We start from the raw sequence: 23315 nt of genomic DNA, 5'->3' as shown, positions 1-23315 counted from the left end.
TATCAAGGTGGTGGGATGGAAAGAAGAAACATTTCGGGCAGGTGGCTTTTTTTTTTCTTTTCTTTTTTCAAAAGGGCAGTTTGAATCTGCTCAAAGGCTTGGGTTGTTCGAATAAGCCCCTGGGGAGATGGATTAGTGGGCAGAGGGCAGGTGAGGCAGGCAAAGGTGCATGACAAATGCCATTTGTTTCCTGGCTCTGCAATTTATCACATGGATTTCACCACCGTGAGTGTGAGAGGTACATTCGATTAGGTAGAAAATACACAGGGACACAAAGCGTAAATTGTCATAAAATGAAAAATTTATAGCATTGAAAAATAATCACCCTCTCTTTATTTGACAGTTGTAAAAGGGTTAAGTTAAAGCATAAGCTATATTGATTAAATCATGTCTAAATCTGACAGGGATTGATCTGTGCTGCATCAATAAGACCAAGAGGATTAAAACTGGAAAAAATGTGGCCTGCAGCACAGAAACCAAATTTAATGGCTTCTAAGCTCACTTGAGCCTGGCTAATGTTCCATTTAATCAGAGTAACTGAAGGCTACGGTGGGTTATGTGTACATATATAGTAGATATTTATTTATATCCTGGTACAGAGGTACATATATACTGTATATAGAATGATATATCTCTACATATTATTGTAAAGGAAATAGAATAAACCTGAATTTAGATCTTGGCAGGTAGAATTTTATTTTCCAGAATTTCATCTTTAAAAAATGAAGGTGTGCACACATGCACGCAATGTATGTTACAAAATGAATCCAACACGCTGGTTGAACAGATAAAAATCACAAAAGAAAATGCAAATGCTAAGGGCCCAACAACGTTAACTCAGCCATCTTTCACATATGTGGTATTTTCTAGAGCAAGGATGACCTTTTGATTAAGGCACTAGACTGGAACTCAGGAGATGTGGGTTCAGTTTCTGGCTCTGCCACAGAATTCCTGTGTGACCATGGGCAAGTCACTTAATCACAGTACTCAGGTGTCATTTACTCAGGGGTGAAAGTGGGCCGGTACAGGCCGGTACAGCGTACCGGTAAAAAGTGGCCACCAGTACCGGCCTGTACGCAGCTGACATTAAAGCGCTGCCACGGCAGCACTTTAAGGACTCTGTTTAAAGTGCTGCTGTGGCAGCACTTTAACTTCGTTGCCCCTTTTGCCCCCCTCCAGGCTGATGACGGGCCAGCGATTTAAAAGGGCCCGGGTCTCCTGGCCACCGCCGCTGCTACCGCGGCAGCAACCGGAGCCCCGGATGCTTTAAATCGCCACCAGAGCCCGGGGCGATGCGGGCCAAGCAGCGCGGATGGGCTGGCTGGGGGAAGCTGACCCCAGCCCCGCCCCTTCCGCCCAAGGCCTTGTCCCTTCCAGGCCCCTGTACCAGTAAGTGTTTAATGTTACTTCCACCCCTGCATTTAGTATTCTAGCGGTTAACCCATATTTGAATTTGTCATTGTCTTCATCTCATCTGTAGTATTCATTAGGCACCTATCACTTAGATCCTCCTAAGATTTATACCTTGCTTAATTATAAGCACATGAGTAGTCCCATTGACTTCAATGGGATCATTCTCAAGTTCAAAATTAAGCATGGATATAAATCTTTGCAGAATTGCAGCTCAAGTACCCTACTTTGCCACAAACTGTGTCTGGCTGCATTGTGCAGAGCCATGAAATTTATAGCATTACACCTAATTAATTACATAACAGAGACTCAGAATAAATTGATGTTTCAGTACCTGTATAGTGAATGGAGTGAGCTTCTTTTTGTTGATTGTTCTTTCATCAATTGTATCTGGCACTGAAAAGTTGATCATTTTACTGTAAATTAAAGAATAAACGCAAGTGAGAAATATGTCACTTTGCCTACACCAAAGTCATTTTGAACCTTCATCATAAAATCATAGAATCATAGGAGTGAAAGGTACCTGAAGAGCTCATCTAGTCCAGTCCCCTGCACTAATGGCCTGCGCCACTTCCAGCAGCTCCCATTGGCACAGAGCAGCGAACTGTGGCCAGTGGGCACCGCGATCGGCCGAACCTGCGGACGCGGCAGGTACACAAACCAGCCCGGCCCTCTAGGGGCTTTCCCTGCACAAGCAGCAGAACAAGTTTGGGAACCACTGATCTAGACCATCCCTGACAGGTGTTTATCCAACCTGCTCTTAAAAATCTCCAACGATGGAGGTTTCACAACCTTCCTAGGCAATTTATTCCAGTGCTTAACTATCCTGACAGCTAGGACATTTTTCCTGATGTCCAACCTAAACCTCCCTTGCTGCAATTTAAGCCCATTGCTTCTTGTCCTATCCTCAGAGATTAAAGAGAACAATTTTTCTCCCTCTTCCTTGTAACAACTTTTTATGTACTTGAAAACTCTTATGTCTCCTCTCAGTCTCCTCTTCTCCAGACTAAACAAACCCAATTTTTCAATCTTCCTTCATAGTTCATGTTTTCAAGACCTTTAATCATTTTTGTTGCTCTTCTCTGGACTTTCTCCAATTTGTCCACATCTTTCCTGAAATGTGCCACCCAGAACTGGACACAATACGCCAGTTGAGACCTAATCAGTGCAGAGTGTGACATGTTGATCAGATATCCAGAGGCTGAATTGACACAAGAACTTGCTTAGTGCATTAGAAAGTCCAGGAACGCTGGAGAGAGAGAGAGAGAGAGAGACACACACACACACACACACACACTCATATACACACGTACTGCAAGATTTAGCACAGCTTTTTCCTAACCAGTGGAGGCAGGGAAGGTGACAAGCAGATATATTGAATAGTGGCCAAAAAGGGCAATAAAGTAAACCTGTGTGAAATTCAAAATGTTCATTTTGTGAAAATTCATGTCAAAATATTCAGTTTCATGTTGCTTTTCACCCTCTACCTCCAAAGATTTTATGCAAAATTTGAAAAAAAAAAAGCTATTTTCATTGTCCACAACTGCAACCAAATCCTCAAATTTACACACATTTTTGACACAAAGCCATGTTCACTCAAAAATGGACCAGTCTGTACAAAAATGGCCTCAATTTTGCTCAAAAAATAGGCAGACTTCAGCAGAATTTAACGTTCACAATAAAATGTGAAAACCATAATTTTTGCATCACAAATATTTTGCATGCCTCTAGACAGGGCCGGCTCCAGGCACCAGCCCACCAAGCTTGTGCTTGGGGTGGCACCTGGAGGGGGGCGGCACGGCGCTCCGGCTCTGGCCGCCGGGGAGAGCGGAGCCCCGGCCGGGCTCTCCGCCCTCCTCCCGGGGCTCCGGCCGCCAGCAGAGCCACGGCAGGCTCGCCGCCCTCCCCCCGGTGCTGGGGGGGTGGGGGGGGGCAAAAAAGCCAGAGCCAGCCCTGCCTCTAGATAGGAGCCCCCTAGAAATTCCCTGTCTCAAGTTTCTTATTACTATTACAAAACATAGTTAATACAGAAGAAAAAGAACTACACATTCATGTGTTTACTGGGCATGATTGACATGGAATTTTCCCTTTGCATCTAACAATATAGTTCTTTAATAGTAAGTTATAAAACCTTGGGCTGCTCAGAGCTCTTCACATTTAGGCAGGTTGGTTGTGTTTCAGTATCATTTAATGGAAAAGGTGGAACCAACTCCTGAAGCCCTTACTAAGTTATTCCATTCTTATCTTAAGCAAAATTTCCATTGTGCCAAGTCTTGAAGTCCTTATTAATCTAAATCTCCAACTAATCCAACATAAGAATTGTATATGAATAAGGACTGAGTGAGAACTTCAGGATTTGGCTTATGTTGTGTAATGCAGGACATTTCAGCTATGCAAATAAGTATATAAAACTCACTGGGTTCTATATTCTGAGGTCCTTACCCAGTTTTTACTCATTCTCTACTCAGGCTCACTCCTGTTGGCTCCGTTATTTCTCCCCTGATTCTAATGGACAGAGACAGTACTTTTAACATATAAAATATCTATTTTCCAATTATAAACAATAATTTTAAAAAAGCTTATAATCTCTTAAGAGAAAAGATGTGTGAGAAAGAGAATCACTAGGGCCCTGATCCTGCAAGAATTACACACATGCCTAACTCTAAAAGCAATGCAACTGCTTGTGTACTTCAAGGTAAGCACATGCATCAGTTTTCACAGGGTCAAGGCCTAACTGTGTAGGGAAACATAGGTGGTATTTACCACAGCACGATGCCATCACCAACCGCCTGGAAGAGGTCATCAGTGTCTGGATTCATTGGGAGCACATGTTGGCAATCAGGATCATTCTCTAGGGCTTTGTTAACCCAGTTCACAAAGGCGTACTTTTCTTCTTCTGCAAGCAAAAGGTCAGACCTATCAATTTGGAGCCTAAAACTTTTACCAATTCTCTTGACATGAAAATCTCAGTTCTTATTAAAAGTGATTTGGCACCTTTTCTGTTACTTATCTATTCTACCTGGGAACCGAACAATTATTTTAAAAAAGGGAGGTTGCATTTTCGGCCAAAATACTGCTCTTACTTCTCCTCAGCTTTATTACAGTTTGTCCAAAATATGCCTATTCTAAGTCACCCTTACCGATACTGCAATTCCCTAAGGCTTTTCACACAGACAGTTACGAAATGATCTCCAAGGAACCATTTAGTTGCAGTTACTACCTATATCAATTGACTCTACGTACCCGAATAAGAATGTTGGGTTCCAACACTGGACTGTTCTGAAGTTCCACCGATAGCACAAATCCCCTCCTTTTTATTAATTGCTTTTCGAAAGGTTTTAGCGACATCTGTGCTCTTCAGGCCCTGGAAAACCTTTCAAAATACATAGAGTGATTTTAAAATTGCAAGTTATAAAACTAGAGTAAAACTATGAGCTTTTAGGTTGTAAGTTTCTTGGGACCATGCTGTCCTCTATGTTTTTTTCAGAGCTGAAAACAACGTGGGCATCGAATAAATAAATAATCTGTAATAATAACAATTACTTGAATGGGCACTCTGCACAGAAGCAAGAGTTCACACTTGTGGCTCCCTTTGCAGAATTGGCACCTTTTAATTTTTTTATATTTTAACTAATTAATAGGAAGTTAAAGAGTATTAGAAATCTACAATCTTTGTATTTTGGAGACAAGCACTTAGAAGTTTAAGTTTTGAACAGAGGTAAGTGAAATTCTGAAATTTCCATCCTGCAGGAAATTCCAATACTTTGACATTTGTTTTTGTCCCAGTTTGTGGAAACTGCATTTACCACTGAAAAATCATTTTGACAAACAATTCCTGACCAGCTCTAGTTTTGAAAGTTAAACTGTTTTTTTCTGAATTCCCTTTTTAGAGGATATTCTCCAAAATAACATTTTACTCACTGCAATAAATTCATCAAAGCTGATTTTGCCATCATTGTTTTGATCTCCCGTGGCCATCAAATTCTGAGTGATTTCTCTGACTTTATATCCTGGCAGAGGCAGATTGGCTGCTTTGAACAGCTCTGTTAATTCAGAACTGCTTATGAAACCATTTCCATCAATGTCTGTAAAGGAAAAAAACAGCTTAATGAACCTGTCTGCACAGAAAAGTTTTTTTTTTTTTCAGGAAATGTGAATTATTTGTAATGATTTTTTTAATCTTATAACAAAAATATAGTAAATTATTTTTAACAATTGCAGTGACCTTTTCAACCCCAGGGAAAGTTTATAATGACCATCAAACAAAAAAAGAAGGAATAATTTGCATGATAGTTGGATATATGTTACAGTAGCAGCATGATATGTGGATGTATTTATAGTTTGAATTTATTAAATTTACACTGAATTAATGGTTTTTACAAAATAAACAAAAACAAACTCAAAACCAAAAGTTATTAGTTTTCTCCTACTACATTCTTTTATTAAGCCCCAAAATGAGAGTGTGAGTTAGGCAGAGATTACCCTGTCTGTAGGAGCATTTCTGAAAATATGCAAAATGACTATCCACAAATTGCTCTCGAATGCACAAATTACGCAAATGAGAAAAATTAGTAAAATAATTTTATTTCTCTAATCTCTTTCTATGACAGTAACCTTGCATGTTATGTGGAACAGTAGCAGGCAAATAATAACAGAAGTATGATTATTCCAATATTGTCCCATTCTTTCATTGCTTCTCATTTTGCTTTGGATATTGGTGAGGGTCCTGTACGTGCAAATGTTTAGCCATCAGCAACCCATGGCATCAAAATGCAGAATTCTATGGAATTTAAAAATGAAACATTCAGTTGTACCACAGCCTATTGTGATTTGTAAGGAATTTTTAATGAGGGGATTTATATGTTGAAACTATTTAGATGTCATGTAGACAGATTTTTTCTTTGACATATGAAAATGCTAGCAACTTGTTATTTGTAATAAACTCTCCTATACTCTCAGTATATATATATATATATATATATATATTGTCCCAAATTTTGTTTTGTAGTCTTCATTTGCCCAGAGAGAGATTTCAAAGAAGTATATATTGTGATTTCCTGAGTTGAGCTGGAAATTATCCATGCCATTTGCAGCAAAGCCACATAGGATCTACATTTGAGGCTGCTTCTTAGCAACAGAAGTATGGATTAATATGGGATTGTGAAGAGTGTCCTTTCAATGTCTGTCTCACAGTGGAAACAGAAACTAGTAGAGAGAAGAGGACTTAGAGAGAGGATCAGGACTGGGAGAGGAAAAATGCTTGGTAGCAATGAAAGGACTTAATGGCTGAGAATAAGTGAGCTGTGAGAGACAGAAATGCATATCCTTAGAATCAGGGGAGAAAGATGGGCCAGTGTAAGCAGAGAAAAACAGAATGGGGCTTAAAAGTAGAAAAAGGGATATGAATTTAAAAACACACATAGAGCACAAAAGGATCAAGGAAAAGGGGCTGTACATTTGAGGTTTTTTTAATTTGCCTTTGTTTCAGTTTCCCTAGGGGATGTGAACCAGTGTATTATGTTATATCAAAAATCCTTTTTTTGTCTTCTCAGTAATTTGCCTCAAATAAATGTTTGGGTGAAAATACTTTAAAATACTTCATGTATCATTTTCAAAAAGGTTTTCAAATTTATTTCATAAAACCTGTTTCACAACTTTCTGCCGTCTTCATTCAGCAAAGGAATGCCAATACTGTACTTCCAGAAAGCTACAGCAGGCTAAAGTGGTTTTCTTTGAAAAGGACTGCAGTTGTATGAACATTACTTCATATAGTTTCCATTTCACAGTATGACAGTACTAAAGCATGGCTCATTTAACTGAAGCTGGTCAGTACAGAGGGATACAATACAACTTCACCTAGTGTTGTATGTTACATGCTAACTGTACTCACCGACTTTATTGAAAGCTTCTCTTAAGTCTGTCATCTCTTCCTCTGAGATGTGTGCTGTTGATGCCATTTTTTACTTCTTTGAATGACAAGTCTGCAGGAAAATGCATGTTATTAGTTTGTGCCTTTTATTTTTAAGAGTCAGAAGTTCAAAGCAATTTCACTTAGAAGTTAGAATTAACAGCATGACACGAAGTCACTGCATCATTCTTCATAATTTACAACACAGTTTCCATCTGTATCCAGTAGTGTAACTAAGAGGTGACCTTTTTTGATCCTATAGATGTAAATCCACATTGATTTGTTACCAAACTGCGCTGTTTTGCCAAGTCCTGCCCAAAATTCTTGTCAAGGCTGGTGAATACTTTTGATACCTAAATCCCATCCTCATTTGCCTTAATTACTCAGTGGAGGGACAGAACAGAATTATGCTGGACACTCAGGAATTCCCAAAGCCATCCTGCAAGTGTGGGTCAGGATGGCTCAGGATGTTTGGGGGAAAACACATGATTGGGAGCACTTTGCTACTGTTGCCATGGGGGGCAGCTTGGATCACCAATTAGCAAATGCTTCACATTGCAGCATACATACTAAGGGCCTACTTGGGTCTTCCAGCTAGCAGAACATGTATCCCTTGGAGTGGGATACACTGGCAAGTGTTGTAACAGGGCCTTCATTTTAGTGCTCTCCTCAGCTCGAGGTTGAAACTGTAGCTCTATTGTTTTATCGGCACACTGTGGGAGAAAGAGGCATTTTGTGCCCTCTCCCTCTCAGTACACCAATGCAACACAAAGAAGGATTAGGTTCTAAACACAATTGTGCCTTCATTCTGATATCATTGAGAATGCTGCACAGAGGTGGAAGATTCAGTTCCACTTGTGACAGATGCTTGCCACATTGCTTCATGCACTGCTGAAGGGTGCTCCCATACCATGGTAATAGGACTGGGATTGTCCTGCCACGCCCCTGTCTTGTCTGTTTATAGTATAAGCTCTTTGGGGCACAGACTGTCTACAGTTCTGGGTTCGTACGGGACCTAGCACAATGGGGCCCCACTTTTGGTTGGTCCTTAGGCACTAGTGTAATAAATAAAATACGATTTACAAAATAATATAAGGACTGTATTAGACTAGAATACTATATGGGCCCTAGTTAGAGGATTTGAGGGTGGCTGCTGCAGTTGCAGTGCCCTTATTTAGGAAAGAATCAAAAGAGAATGCACTAAAACCACTTCAGACCTAAAAAAAACCCCCAACCCCATAACTTCATTGAGAAGGCCCAGATTGCAAACATTTGTATTGTTTTGTAAAAGATATTCAGGGTAGATATGAAAAATGGAAGATGATACTTGACACATTTGCTACAATAATTTGAGTATAACAGTTAGGCACCATTTATCTGGATTTCAGGTTTAATGCCTTCCTGAATTTATGCATTGATTTATAATGTCAGTAAGTGTGGCGTAGAAGGAGAACTCTTTATGGAAATGGATTAAAAATAAGCCAAAGGCAATAAAATGTGGTTGGTTCTTTCATCCTGTCTGACCCTACAGTAGCACAGTTTAGCTGCCTAATCTCTGCAAGTTCTGGATCAGAACTAAAAGACTTCTTCATCAGGAGAGAAAGCTGGTTCATCTTGCTCAGACTTTTTTGAAGCATTGCCTATAGAGAAGAATAACACAATACACAAATAAGATTGTAAAGGCAGGGACTGTGTTTTTGTGTTTGTATAGTGCTTTGTACAATTGGGCCACTCTTATTAATAGTATTGAGAAGTATTACTATTAGGGACCTACTGGACAGGAAATCATGGAAAAGACTTATTAGGGCATCTCATTAATCCATTTTCCAATGCAGGTTTATACTGTCCAGTCTAGATTCGTTATCAAGCAATATGATGTCTAACACTGCTCCAGGAAGATTATTCCACAGTACAATAGATAATGTAAATAACAATAATAGCACATACATACTATCACACAATTCAGTTACAAATATTGGGTCAAGTTCACCATCTGCATAAATGGTCCCATTGAAACCAATGGAGTTGTGCCCACATATGCTGGTGGAGAATTTGGTCCATGAAGTACAATGCAACCTGATAATAATGGCCACCAAAGGCACAGGTTTCACTGTTATTAATCCTCACATACCCCTGTGAGGTCAATATTATCAGCCACATTTTACGGATGGGGAAACTGAGCAGAAAAGTTAAATGTTTTACCCAAGGCTACAGAGTCAGTGTCAGAGCTGAGATTGGAACTGCCAGCATGCTGCTGTATTCATACCACTAAAGTAACCTGATGTCTCCTCCCCTCCAGCACACACACGTTAGTTGGAATTTTTCTATATTCCCAGTCTAACTGTACCTTTTAATTTCATCCAATTAATCCTAGTACCTAATAGCCCCTTGTGCCAACAACTTACATAAGAACATAAGAACGGCCGTACCGGGTCAGACCAAAGGTCCATCTAGCCCAGTATCCTGTCTACCGACAGTGCCCAATGCCAGGTGCCCCAGAGGGAGAGTACCAACAGGCAATGATCAAGTGATCCCTCTCCTGCCATCCATCTCCATCCTCTGACAAACAGAGGCTAGGGACACCATTCCTTACCCATCCTGGCTAATAGCCATTAATGGACTTAACCACCATGAATTTATCCAGTTCTCTTTTCAACGCTGTTATAGTCCTAGCCTTCACAACCTCCTCAGGTAAGGAGTTCCACAAGTTGACTGTGTGCCCCGTGAAGAAGAACTTCCTTGTATTTGTTTTAAACCTGCTGCCTATTAATTTCATTTGGTGACCCCTACTTCTTGTATTATGGGAATAAGTAAATAACTTTTCCTTATCCACTTTCTCCACATCACTCATGATTTTATATACCTCTATCATATCCCCCCTTAGTCTCCTCTTTTCCAAGCTGAAGAGTCCTAGCCTCTTTAATCTCTCCTCATATGGGACCCGTTCCAAACCCCTAATCATTTTAGTTGCCCTTTTCTGAACCTTTTCTAGTGCCGGTATATCTTTTTTGAGATGAGGAGACCACATCTGTACGCAGTATTCGAGATGTGGGCGTACCATCGATTTATATAAGGGCAATAATATATTCTCAGTCTTATTCTCTGTCCCCTTTTTAATGATCCCTAACATCCTGTTTGCTTTTTTGACCGTCTCTGCATACTGCGCGGACATCTTCAGAGAACTATCCACGATGACTCCAAGATCTTTTTCCTGACTTGTTGTAGCTAAATTAGCCCCCATCATATTGTATGTATAGTTGGGGTTATTTTTTCCAATGTGTATTACTTTACATTTATCCACCTTAAATTTCATTTGCCATTTTGTTGCCCAATCACTTAGTTTTGTGAGATCTTTTTGAAGTTCATCACAGTCTGCTTTGGTCTTAACTATCTTGAGCAGTTTAGTATCATCTGTAAACTTTGCCACCTCACTGTTTACCCCTTTCTCCAGATCATTTATAAATAAGTTAAATAGGATTGGTCCGAGGACTGACCCTTGGGGAACACCACTAGTTACCCCTCTCCATTCTGAGAATTTACCATTAATTCCTACCCTTTGTTCCTGGTCTTTTAACCAGTTCTCAATCCACGAAAGGACCTTCCCTTTTATCCCATGACAACATAATTTACGTAAGAGCCTTTGGTGAGGGACCTTGTCAAAGGGTTTCTGGAAATCTAAGTACACTATGTCCACTGGATCCCCCTTGTCCACGTTTGTTGACCCCTTCAAAGAACTCTAATAGATTAGTAAGACACGATTTCCCTTTACAGAAACCATATTGACTATTGCTCAACAGTTTATGTTTTTCTATGTGTCTGACAATTTTATTCTTAACTATTGTTTCGACTAATTTGCCCGGTACCGACGTTAGACTTACCGGTCTGTAATTGCCGGGATCACCTCTAGAGCCCTTTTTAAATATTGGCGTTACATTAGCTAACTTCCAGTCATTGGGTACAGAAGCCGATTTAAAGGACAGGTTACAAACCTTAATTAATAGTTCCGCAACTTCACATTTGAGTTCTTTCAGAACTCTTGGGTGAATGCCATCTGGTCCCGGTGACTTGTTAATGTTAAGTTTATCAATTAATTCCAAAACCTCCTCTAGTGACACTTCAATCTGTGACAGTTCCTCAGATTTGTCACCTACAAAAGCTGGCTCAGGTTTGGGAATCTCCCTAACATCCTCAGCTGTGAAGACTGAAGCAAAGAATCCATTTAGTTTCTCCGCAATGACTTTATCGTCTTTAAGCGTTCCTTTTGTATCTCGATCATCAAGGGGCCCCACTGGTTGTTTAGCAGGCTTCCTGCTTCTGATATACTTAAAAAACATTTTGTTATTACCTTTGGAGTTTTTGGCTAGCTGTTCTTCAAACTCTTCTTTGGCTTTTCTTATTACATTCTTGCACTTAATTTGGCAGCATTTATGCTCCTTTCTATTTGCCTCACTAGGATTTGACTTCCACTTTTTAAAGGAAGTCTTTTTATCTCTCACTGCTTCTTTTACATGGTTGTTAAGCCATGGTGGCTCTTTTTTAGTTCTTTTACTGTGTTTCTTAATTTGGGGTATACATTGAAGTTGGGCCTCTATTATGGTGTCTTTAAAAAGCGCCCATGCAGCTTGCAGGGATTTCACTTTAGTCACTGTACTTTTTAACTTCTGTTTAACTAACCCCCTCATTTTTGCATAGTTCCCCCTTTTGAAATTAAATGCCACAGTGTTGGGCTGTTGAGATGTTCTTCCCACCACAGGGATGTTGAATGCTATTGTATTATGGTCACTATTTCCAAGCGGTCCTGTTATAGTTACTTCAATGCAGTTACTCCCTATTTACCCTGGGGTGCGATCAAAATTGGATCCCCAGATTCTATTTTTGTCAGTTAACCCTAAACTGCCATCGGCACAACTCTATCACAGGACTTTGCAAGTCACATAATTGTTTAAGTTGTAAAGTTGGGCACCTTAGTACCTCATCGCAGGTACATAATATCCACATAATATCAACAGCAAAGTCCCTAGTGGAACACCGCTCCTACACTGTTTCAAGATTACCTTTAACCCCAATTTGGCAAGAGATTGCAGTAAAGGGGATGAAAGAACCAAGTCTTTATTTTTAATACTTATAGTCTCATATTTGGCCAGATTTGCTCAGTAAAGTCAGTTAAGGTCCCCCAAACGTAGACTGGAAGAACTGAGAGCAGAATCTTGTCCAGAAAGTTTTCAGAGTAAGAGAAACAAATTTTGTGTTAATGTCAATGTGATTTATTTTGGAAAGATGCTGCTTGAGAGTCTGATTTGTTGGGGATGCCAAGGGAGTTTTCCTGTGCATTAATTTATACTTAAAAATTATTGTCACTTTTCTGAAATTATCTGAGGTGGTTAAATCAAATGCACTGAGAAAGTAGAGAGCTGTCAAGGGCCAGGTGCCTAGTGTACCTTAACCAACACTCAGCACCACTGACCAGGCCGGTCTCCCTACTCGGCTCCAAGCAGCTCCCGGAAGTGGCGACAATTGGGATTGTTGGGAGTCCGCAGTTCCTGGCCAATGGGAGCTGCAGAGCTGGTGCTCGGGGTGGGGGCAACGTGCAGAGCCCCTGTGACCACCCCTGGGCCTAGGACACTTTAGCATCCCTACCTATTGGTTAAGGTACACTGAGTGACACTGGCTTGGACTCTAGCAAAGACGCCCGCATTTATTTCACAGATATTGGGATTACTGAGAGTCCACCAACTCCATCTGAATCTGAACAACCTTGTAACTTGTCATTCACAATGCACTGTAAAAAATGTATGCTACACTTTATAAAACTTACTGTAAGACACGTTCCCTGCTCCAAAGAGTTTGCTGTGTATGGCAGACAAGACAGGACAGAACAAACAAAGGCAGGACAGTAGTTCAGGCAAAGGAGGGTGTGAGGAGATTACTGGTCAGGTGAACAAGGTGAAAAGACAACGAGGAGTCTAGTGGCACCCTAAAGACTAACAGATTTATTTGGGCATACGTTTTCGTGGGTAAAAACCCACTTCTTCAGATGCATCATGCATGGAGATTTAAGAAAGGGTTGTAGTGACTGGAGTAGTGGGAAAGAAAATAGCATTAGCAGCAGTTGATTTGAATAGAGGGGAGAGGGGAAAGGCAGGGGTGCCAAGAAGGGCAAGGTTAATCAAAGTGAAGAATGAGCAAGGTATGGTCAAGGGCTATAGCAGAATAAATGGCATAACTGGGGGCCATTGCAGAGAATGAAAAGACTGGACTTAGCAAGAACTTGAATGCAAAGGAAGGAGCTGACGAGAATCAATATGCCAGACAGATGGGGAAAATAGTGAACATAAGAATATAAGAACGGCCATACTGGGTCAGACCAAAGGTCCATCCAGCCCAGTATCGGGTCTACCGACAGTGGCCAATGCCAGGTGCCCCAGAGGGAGTGAACCTAACAGGCAATGATCAAGTGATCTCTCTCCTGCCATCCATCTCCACCCTCTGACAAACAGAGGCTAGGGACACCATTCCTTACCCATCCTGGCTAATAGCCATTAATGGACTTAACTTCCATGAATTTATCTAGTTCTCTTTTAAACCCTGTTATAGTCCTAGCCTTCACAACCTCCTCAGACAAGGAATTCCACCAGTTGACTGTGCACTGTGTGAAGAAGTGGAGTTGACAACAGCGAGAAAGAGGCAGAAGTAAATGGAAACAGATTAAAAGGAGAGGTACAAAGCTGCGTTTTGGATAGATTGAATTTAAGATAGTAGTGGGACATCCAGACTGTGTGTTACTTAGGTCTGGGGCCTTGTCTTTTTATTTACACCTGCAAAGCACCGCTCACACCAATGTTGCAACATAGGAGCAAAGTGTGCAAATGCATTCTTGCTCCATCTTCTTAACCGTATCTGAATGTTGTTTTGTGTGTTCCTTTATTTAAAAATATATTCTCATCCTGTGTGCTGAGAATGCTGACAAAATTACGCTGAAATAGCTTCTGTAAAGCCATTACCCTTATTGTTGTATATTTAAAATAATACAACAGTGTAATTTGTCTGGTTTTCAGTTGACCTCATCCTCAAAAGGAACAGCTATATCATGGATGTTTTAAGAGATCTAATGACAAACTATTTTCTGCCTAGGACACAGTGGAAGAACAAACACAACAGTCTCAAACCTGAGGAATGAAATGTCACCACTAAACTGATGCACTTCAGCGTTAATGCACTTTCATTTCTTCTGATTATGAGGCCATAGTTAAAAAAATCTGAAAAGTACTGTAATCTCATGAATTATTACATATTACTCGGCAAAGTAAGTGTGCACTCACGGTGCAATGTAAATAATAAATAGTAAAAAGTCATTAAATACTGAATGCTTTCACAATTTGTACTAAATTAGTTACTAGAAGCTCTTGTTTCATAAGCTCCTCCATTTTGTGGTTTCTCACAGGCACTAGAATGAAAACCGTGAAGATATATCAATGCATCGTAAGTAAAGTTGCATTTTTTCCCCGGAGCAAAATGGCAAATTTTATGTGGCAACATTACATTTCATAAACACATATTTGAATAGTCATTATCAACTCAGCAATGACTTAAAGTGCTGGAATAGCTGAAGAAATAAAGATTTTCCACACACTCTTTACCCACTGGGGCATTACTTTGTTAATAGTATGTTTTTTTCTAGAGTATTGTGGGGAACAGGGAGGGGAGAATTGGGTGTGTCCCTTGTCTCATAAATTTTCAACTCCCCAGCCCAGGGCCGGTGCAAGGAAGTTTCGCGCCCTAGGCGAAACTTCCACCTTGAGCCCCCCACCCAGATAACCCCGCCCCCCCCTCCGCCGCCCCCACCCCCCCCCCCCCCCCGGGCCCCCCCCCCCCCCCCCCCCCCGGGCACCCCCCCCCCCTGGCAGCAGCTACCCCCCCTCTGCAGCAGCTAACCCCGCCCAGGGAGCCCCCCCACCTGCGGCAGCTAACCCTGCCTGGGGAGACCCCCACCGCGGCAGCTAACCCCACCTGGGGAGCCCACCCCAGCTCACCTCGGCTCCGCCTCCTCCGCTGAGCACGCCGGCACTGCTCTAATTCTCCCCTCGCAGGCTTGCAGCGCCGATTGGAGGAGACTTAGAGCAGGGGCTGTGTGCTCAGCGGAGGAGGCAGAGTGGAGGTGATCTGGGTGGGGGAGTGGTTCCTCTGCGTGCCCCCACCCTGTTACTGCGGGAGGCCCTCCCCGCACCCCACCCCCCCAGCTCACCTCCACTCCACCTCCACGCCTGAGTGGGCTTTTAGGCGCCCCCAACCACTAGGCGCCCTAGGTTTGCCTAAATGGTTGCACCGGCCCTGCCCCAGCCACCCTCTTCTAAATGATTTATTCTCACTTAGGCTGCTGGAACAAGAAGCATGTCATCCCTGCGAAATAGAGCAATTAGAGCAGCAGAAGAAAAACACAAGACGGAGCTCTCCCCGACAACACAGTACTGTTTTCTCTGGCAGAGCTGGATCCCCTTTAACTCCTGTTTTCTTTACTCTTCCTTGCCCTATCCAGGCTGTCAGTTATCTGAGACCTGATTTCTTTCTGCAGGATTTTTCATCAGGATTATAGAATAGTTTTCCACTTTTCTGAATTAGCATTTCTTTCTGATCAATTTCAAGGAGAGTTTTTGACCCAAAATGCATCAGGAAAATTCTCCTTACCTACAGCATCTGGGCAATGAGATAAGCAACAGCGACTGAGAAGGAGCTTTCGGGAAGTGAAAAGGAGTTCTGCATCTTCTGATGTACCCCAAGTGTGCTTGAATATCACAAAGATATACGGGAGTAGGCAGGGGTGCTGGAACAATTTGTATAGTGGGGGTGCTGAGAGCCACTGAGCCAAACTGTAAACCCTGTCTATAATGGAAACCACTTCAAGCCAGGGGGTGCGGCAGCACCCCCACCTACCCTATTTCTAGCACCTATGGGAATAGGTGGTATCTTTGGGGGATTTTCCTCACTAAATCCTTCCTCCAACCAATGTTTCTTAAATTCCCCTCCTCATCCATGTGCATGTAACTGATGGTGATCAGAATGTCTCTGGTAGGACATTCTTCTCCTGGAATATTTCTCTCTCTCTCTCTCTCTCTCAATGGGGACTAGCACGCATAGTCTCCATGGTTTTGCCCATATGTCCTCTGACCCAGCTACAGCCCCCATGCAAAGGTGTCCTGGTCAGACTATGTGTCCAACTAGCATATTTTGTACAGGAGGGAAGGTGGCATTTATGTTTTTGGGCCTTAGAAATGTTTGACAACTGCAGATAGTCTTGCAGGGAGGGCACATAATATTTTCTTCCGTTTTTGCTCTCACACACAAGGAGAGAGAAAAAGAGAAATTATTCAGTTGATCTCATGTGAAAAGAAGAATCAATGCTATAAACCACAACATTGTGGCTTAAAAGTTGCTCAACTTTAGTCTTCCGTTCACTGGCAAAAAAAAAAAAAGAAAGAAAAAAGCCCTAACTTCTTTAAAATCAACATCCATAAAGGCACTAAATGGAGAGAGCAAAATAATGTTGCTGATGCTCAGCAAAACATATTTAATGAAGTTACAGCATAGTCTAAAATTTCCTCTCTCTCACTCCTCAGGACACATTTTATATTCTATTTTTGTTATTTTAAGCTGTAATGTACATAAAACCCTAGATTCTCTAGTGTTGTCAGAGGTAAATTGCACCTCTCTGTGCCAAGAAGGAAACCCAGGATGTATTCACAGCCCGGGAGGACAGGCAGTGTTAGCATGTCAACCTTCCCTCAGAGTGGGGGCAGGATTAATTTATAGGTGGGGGGTCTACAAGAATCTAGCTGACAGCAATGCCTTAGACAGCTAGATAGATCCATCAATGCTCCAGTGCTAATCTACAACACTCTTACTTTTTCAGTCCGGAGGTTCTTGACCAGACTGGCGATCCTTCCTATTTGTGTGGCGGTTTAGTTATGTGGTCTAATGATTTTTCACTAGCAGTCTAAGACAAAATTTGAACCCACATCTCCCAAGGTGAAAGGACCCACTGCAACACCTTGTCCTTCACTGGTTATTTATCATCACAGAATCATAGAAATGTAAGATTGGAAGGGACCTCAACAGATCATCTAGTCCAGTCCCCTGCACTCAAGGCGGGACTAAATAATAAACACCTGATGTGTTTGTCTAACCTGGTCTTAAAAACCTTTAATGATGGAGATTACACAAATTCCCTGGGCAATTTGTCCCAGTGCTTAACCACCCTGACAGTTAGGAAGTTTTTCCTAATGTCCAACCTACACCTCCATTGCTGCAATTTAAGCCCTTTGCTTCTTATCCTATCCTCAGGGGTTAAGAAGAACAATTTTTCTCCCTCCTCCTTGTAACAACCTTTCATGTACTTGAAAACTGTTATCATGTCCCCTCTCTGTCTTCTTTTCCAGACTAAACAAACTCTGTTTTATCAAACTTCCCTCATAGGTAACGTTTTCTAGACCTTTAATAGATTTTGTTGCTCTTCTCTGGACTTTCTCCAATTTGTCCACATCTTTCCTGAAATGTGGCGCCCAGAACTGGACACAGTACTGCAGCTAAGGCCTGATCAGAGCGGAGTAGAGCGGAAGAATTACTTCTCGAGTCTTGCTTACAACACTCTTGCCAATACATCCCAGAATGATGCTTGCTTTTCTTGCAACAGTGTTACACTGTTGGCTCATATTTAGCTTGTGGTCCACTATGACCTCCAGATCCCTTTCCGCAGTACTCCTTCCTAGGCCACTGTGGTTAACTACATTAGGAAACACCAACAATTTCTGAACAAAATATCAAATTAAAATGTAATTCTTAATAAAATGACTTCCAAGATCACTGAAGGGTATAGACTGACTAATGTATTTTGAATATGCTGCATTTAAGAAAATGCTCTTTTTCTAGGTGTATATTCTTTGTAGTGTGTCCATCGGCCTACTTAAATAGCTACAAATACACAATAAAGTTAAATGTTTCATTCTAATTTTCTCACAGGTGTTGAATTAAATTCTGAATCCCAAACAGCCCAAAATGTACCTGACTCCATTAACAATACGTAACATTCCTATTACGGTAGCGCCTAGAAGTTTCAACTAGGTTGGGACTGCACTGTGCAAGGCATTGTATAGAACTACAGGACAAGATTGTGCAACCCTCATGAAGTCAATGGGATTACTTCTGTGAGTAACTGCTCCCCAGTGTGAATATAAGGGGTTCACAATTGGTCCACAGTAAATGATAATACCGTCCCCAAAAAGACTATAGCCATCCCCAATATAGCTGCTGAATGATAAAGATGCTGCATCAGAGAATTTGAAGAGACTGTAGTAAAACGACATATTTATCTCTGCTTGAAAGACAACATGGTGGTGCTACACAAGTCTTAATTTTGTAAGCTTTCAAGAAAGGACATTGTTTCTCAATATAATTTATTAAGTGCTTAAGGCCAAATCTTGGATCCTAGACCTAGCTTAAGTAAACAGAGTTTATGCAAGAGAGTTCCAGAGAGGTTGTAGGGGAATGGAGTCCTCCTTCCCACACACCAGCCCAGCCACTATTAGGCTGTAGTAGTGGCTGCTAATCCTGCAGGGATTTTTGGCCAGTGGTTATGCAGAGTTGTGGAATCACTAGCCCTGCCCTTCTGTGCAATAAATCCATCAAATTTTTCCTGCTGTAGAAATAGCCGACATAACACTTCTTAGAACCTGAGAAGGGCAATGAGCAGAATTCCCAGCAAAGTCCACTTCGGATATTAGCAAGCAGACTTAATCTACATGTTCAGCACCTACTGAGTGCAGAGAGGGACTGCATAAAGAAATCTTACGTAAACAGAGGACAGTCTCTCTCAAATCGATCCCCCATTCCTATGCAGTAGAGTCCCAGGGGCTCTGCAAAATGTGGTGGCACTATGCATGGTGGTGGGTTGTTAGACGTACCTCAAAGTGTTTACTCAATTAAAGTATGCTGAATATGTACAGTATAATAAATGTATTTGATATAAATTCATAGAAGAAAATTACTGTACATATTTCAAGCGTATTAGTACGTAACCAATAACATGGTGCATGTAAAATAATCATAACCAGCTAAACTTTCAAAATATATTCAGAAGGTAAAACAAAGAGCTGCCAAAATATTTTTATGTATAAACTATTAATATTTATTTGAGTTTGGTGTTCCAATGGGATTTATGAAGGATTTTTTCTCATATTCTCCAGTCCTTTTTTGCTTTTTGCCCCAGTATGAAAATCTGCTGGTAGATTTCTTCCTGGGGCATACTAAGGGCCATATTGTGTTATCAGTTATGCAGAACTCCTTATTGCTTTCAGTGGGGAATTCTGCTTTAAAATTGAGGTCATGATATGGCCCAAACTCATTCAGCTATCCCAAGAACACTAGAAATGGAAGAAAACTCTGTGTATCCTACTGTTGTTTGACTGTGGTGTACTGCTTTCCTATATGCTCTTGAATGACTTCTATTTAATTGTCCCTGGGTCTTTGCTTCAACAACCTTGCTTAGGAGGTCCTTCCAATTAGTTACTATTTTCTAGGTAAACTAAAGTTTCCTTATGCCTGCTGTTCTAAACCTGTTCAGACCCTACATAATTCTGCCTCTCCTTACCTACCTGCCTTTGTATCTTATCACCTCACCCTCTCTACTCTGCCAGTGCCCTGTTTGTCTGCTTCTCCCACAACTACCTCTGCACCTTCCCTCAAGAAAACTCACTTTTGTGATTCCTTCAAGAAACTATCTGACTAAATCATCCACTTTTCTGTTTCTTTGATTCATAAATGAACTGCTCTACTGCATGGTGGGAGGGAGGTGAAATGTTGGGGAGGAGAGGCCTAAGGACACTGGAACTGAATCTGGGATTCAGCATGAGAGAAAGCTGGGAAGGTTAAATTGTGGAGGGAAGGGGGGATAAGGGGAGTTTAGTGTGTCTAACTTTGAAAAAAGAGAACAAAAATGACAACAAATAAACACCTGTCTAAGAAGTCATGTGCCCATTACCACCCTGATGATCATTCTGTTTGCGTGTTTCATCCTTTTCCCCTCCCATCAATCATCTGTGTTCGTCTTTAAGATTGCATGCACACTCTCCACCTCAGGGGCAGTGTCTTCCCGTGTTCAGAAAATGCCTAGCATATTTAGGTTGCTACCACAATCTAGTCATCATCACAGTAATGGGTAATTACTAGTAATAAAAATAATTAATAACAATAATTTAACTGATGAAAATCATCATCAAAACCCTTCTCTTTCCCTCAGCACCAATTTATTCTGTATCCTCAGCACCCATTTTCCTTTTTGTTAATTGTAAAGGGCCTGGTTTAGTACAGAATGACCAATGATGAGCCTACCACTGTATGGTAACAAGATAGGATTTAGTATGCTAAATGTGGTTTGATTTGCTAAACATATTGCAAAACATCATCAGAATTTGACTAGATTCTGCAGCTGTGTACGAAAGAGATAAGTAGATGAATTAATTAACTGGTATTTTGAAGGCAAGTCACCGTTTAATTTTAATTTATCTCCCTGTTTCGCCACCCATTTCCTATATACACACACTTTCCAAAGTAAGCACATCTTTTAATAAAATCTTTGTGACAACCATTGCTGTAAGATCTCCATCAAAATCTTCGTATTAAGGTCATCATTTCCACGGAGTCATATTGTGCCACTGAATTTTAAGCTCATCTCCCTAATACCAGTACCGGGGCTTAAAAATCAACGGCATGATATAACACTATCTGTTTCATGCTAATTTTGTGGGCAGAAGAGAGGAGACTATACTCAGTGAATGCCATTCTGCATACGCTTACAGTCAGTTACTTTTGAAAAGTATCTTGCAAATTCTAGAGCTATATTACATCATCCATGTTTAGGCAGAACTCTTAATGTATTTCAATGGAGGCTTCTGATTAAAAACTGACTATATGATTTTTTCTGGGGTGGGGAAGAATGTATTATCATTTACTTCAACTTCTGGGATTACAGTAAATACATTTTGACACTATATCAAGAGAGAGCAGAACTTTCTATCAGCCAAATCACGCTCTTATGCAGAAATACCTAGCTGTGCTATCAGGAATTTCCCAAATGGCTCATGCAGCTTGTGCCAGCTCTTAATGGGATTTTCCAATAAGAAGGGGGTTTTCTGTTTCTACTCGATGCAGGCGGAGACTGCCTGGGTCTTTCCCTGCCCTCCCCTTCCACTCATTCTCTACTTTCAGACACCATGGAGGTCTGACCCACCCCTTCAGCATAAGGAGGGAGAGATATGAGTATGGAGGGTCCCCTCTACACACGTGGCCCTGAGATTTCACCAAAATGATCAAACTCCATTTGTCAACAATCCATCTGCATCCCTAAAGAAGTAGCCTCATTTGTAATTTGTTTTTAAGATTATCTTCACTTGATAGATGGAGGAGCTAGTGGACAAATCCTGCATTGAGACAAACTCCCTTCGATGTTAGTGGACTAAGGACTACAGGATTTGGCCATTACATTTTGTGTCACGTTAACGAAGATTTTGTATCTTGGTTAATATATATTTGTTATTCTTTCCTGAAATTTTAGTGTCATGTATTTAGAACCTGCCATCTCATTTCATTTATGATTTGGAAATCAAAGTCATCCAGAGACATAATGTTCCACAGTTCTATACAGCCAATGTTTAATGAAGCTTGAATTAACTTCATGGTGAATCCACACCTGCCTGGCCGAGGGAGGCAGGAAAGTCTATGGAAATTATGGAATGGAAGGATCAGCAGGAAGATCCTTGTTTGTGCAAACGTCCTCTGAATGCTCAGAAGAGATAAAGCCACCCGGAGAATCCAGAGACTTGTAACACACAATAAATTTAGAGTCTAAATCAAAGCCCATTCAAGTCAATGGCAATACTTTGACTGACTTAAACGCACATTGGCTCAGGCTTTTAAAAACGAAGTTTTATTCTGGGGCCATCCCACATGTTTTTAAGCAGTAGTCCCTACTGAAATCAGTGATAAGTTCTGCCTTAAAATTGATAACCCAATATGGCTCCCATTATCGGGGAAGGGACAGCACAGTGAAATTAGACAGATAATAGGTTAGCTTGTATGTCTTCCTAACAAGCAACAATTTTAAGCCGTATCAGAAAAAGTAAATCATCTAGAAAATATCAGCCTTTTTCAGACCACTGGAACTAAAATTAAACTACACCACCACATCAATCCACTCATTCTCACAACATTTTCAAATGGATCAAATACAGCCGATAACTCTGATATAAATCGAACGAACGGCAATATATCAAAATAACACACTACATATACTCCCAAAGGTTTATAGAAATAATCTGCACTAGACTGGAAAATGATTCATGCTGTTACTGATCCTATGCTCTTGCTTCTGGTGACCACAGGTTTCCTGTGCAGTTAAACTGCTAGAGTGCACATTGAGGGTGGGTGCACAGAAAAATAACAGGTGCTGTAAGCATACCAGAAATCTAATGCTGTGGTCCAAATTACCAGGCAGTGTGAGATCCAACTCAAACTGAAAGGAAAGATTTTTTGTAAAATTACCTTGTTTGAAAGCTGTAAAAAAATAAGTAGAAGCAGCTTGGAGTGTGCCTAGGAAAACCCTCCTTTCTGATCCGAAGTGCAACTTGTCAACCTTCAGTATGTGACCCCAACGAAGGAAGTGACTAGAGTGATCAAACGTCATCTGGCAGTGAGATAGATTTTGTCTTTATAAGGAAATATTACTTACTTTGGGCAACCCCCCCCCCAATCACCTGATTACTCACACAGAGCAGGTCACATTGAAATGTAGAGTTCTTTCCGCTTCCTCTTTATATCTCTTAAAAGCATCTCTCTCTCTCTCTCTCTCTTTTTCTCTCTCCTATCTATCTATATATACACACACACATACACACACTATTTATGCCTCTTCTCTTTCAAAATTGAACAATTACAGTTTCAGGTCACAGTTCAC

The 23315-nt window shown here is 41.0% G+C and overlaps 1 protein-coding gene across 2 annotated transcripts in view; it reads right to left on the bottom strand.

Moving 5' to 3' along the window:
• LOC113406746 (plastin-2) overlaps positions 1 to 22995 on the bottom strand; it is a 36076-nt gene extending 13081 nt beyond the window's left edge. For both annotated transcript variants that reach the window (XM_029911991.1, XM_026653327.1), the window contains exons 1-6: positions 22904 to 22995; positions 7301 to 7391; positions 5332 to 5495; positions 4654 to 4783; positions 4174 to 4306; positions 1745 to 1826 (exon numbers count right to left, since the gene is read on the bottom strand). In XM_029911991.1, coding sequence (XP_029767851.1) covers positions 1745 to 1826; positions 4174 to 4306; positions 4654 to 4783; positions 5332 to 5495; positions 7301 to 7367 — 576 coding nt within the window. In that variant the 5' untranslated portion in view covers positions 7368 to 7391; positions 22904 to 22995. The remainder of the gene's footprint in view (positions 1 to 1744; positions 1827 to 4173; positions 4307 to 4653; positions 4784 to 5331; positions 5496 to 7300; positions 7392 to 22903) is intronic.
• Between the last annotated feature and the right edge of the window lie 320 nt (positions 22996 to 23315).

The sequence above is a fragment of the Terrapene carolina genome, unplaced genomic scaffold (genome assembly GCF_002925995.2).
Source record: "Terrapene carolina triunguis isolate 2854851 unplaced genomic scaffold, T_m_triunguis-2.0 Scaffold18, whole genome shotgun sequence".
NCBI lineage: Eukaryota > Metazoa > Chordata > Testudines > Emydidae > Terrapene > Terrapene triunguis.
This window is presented reverse-complemented; position numbering and strand designations above follow the sequence as displayed.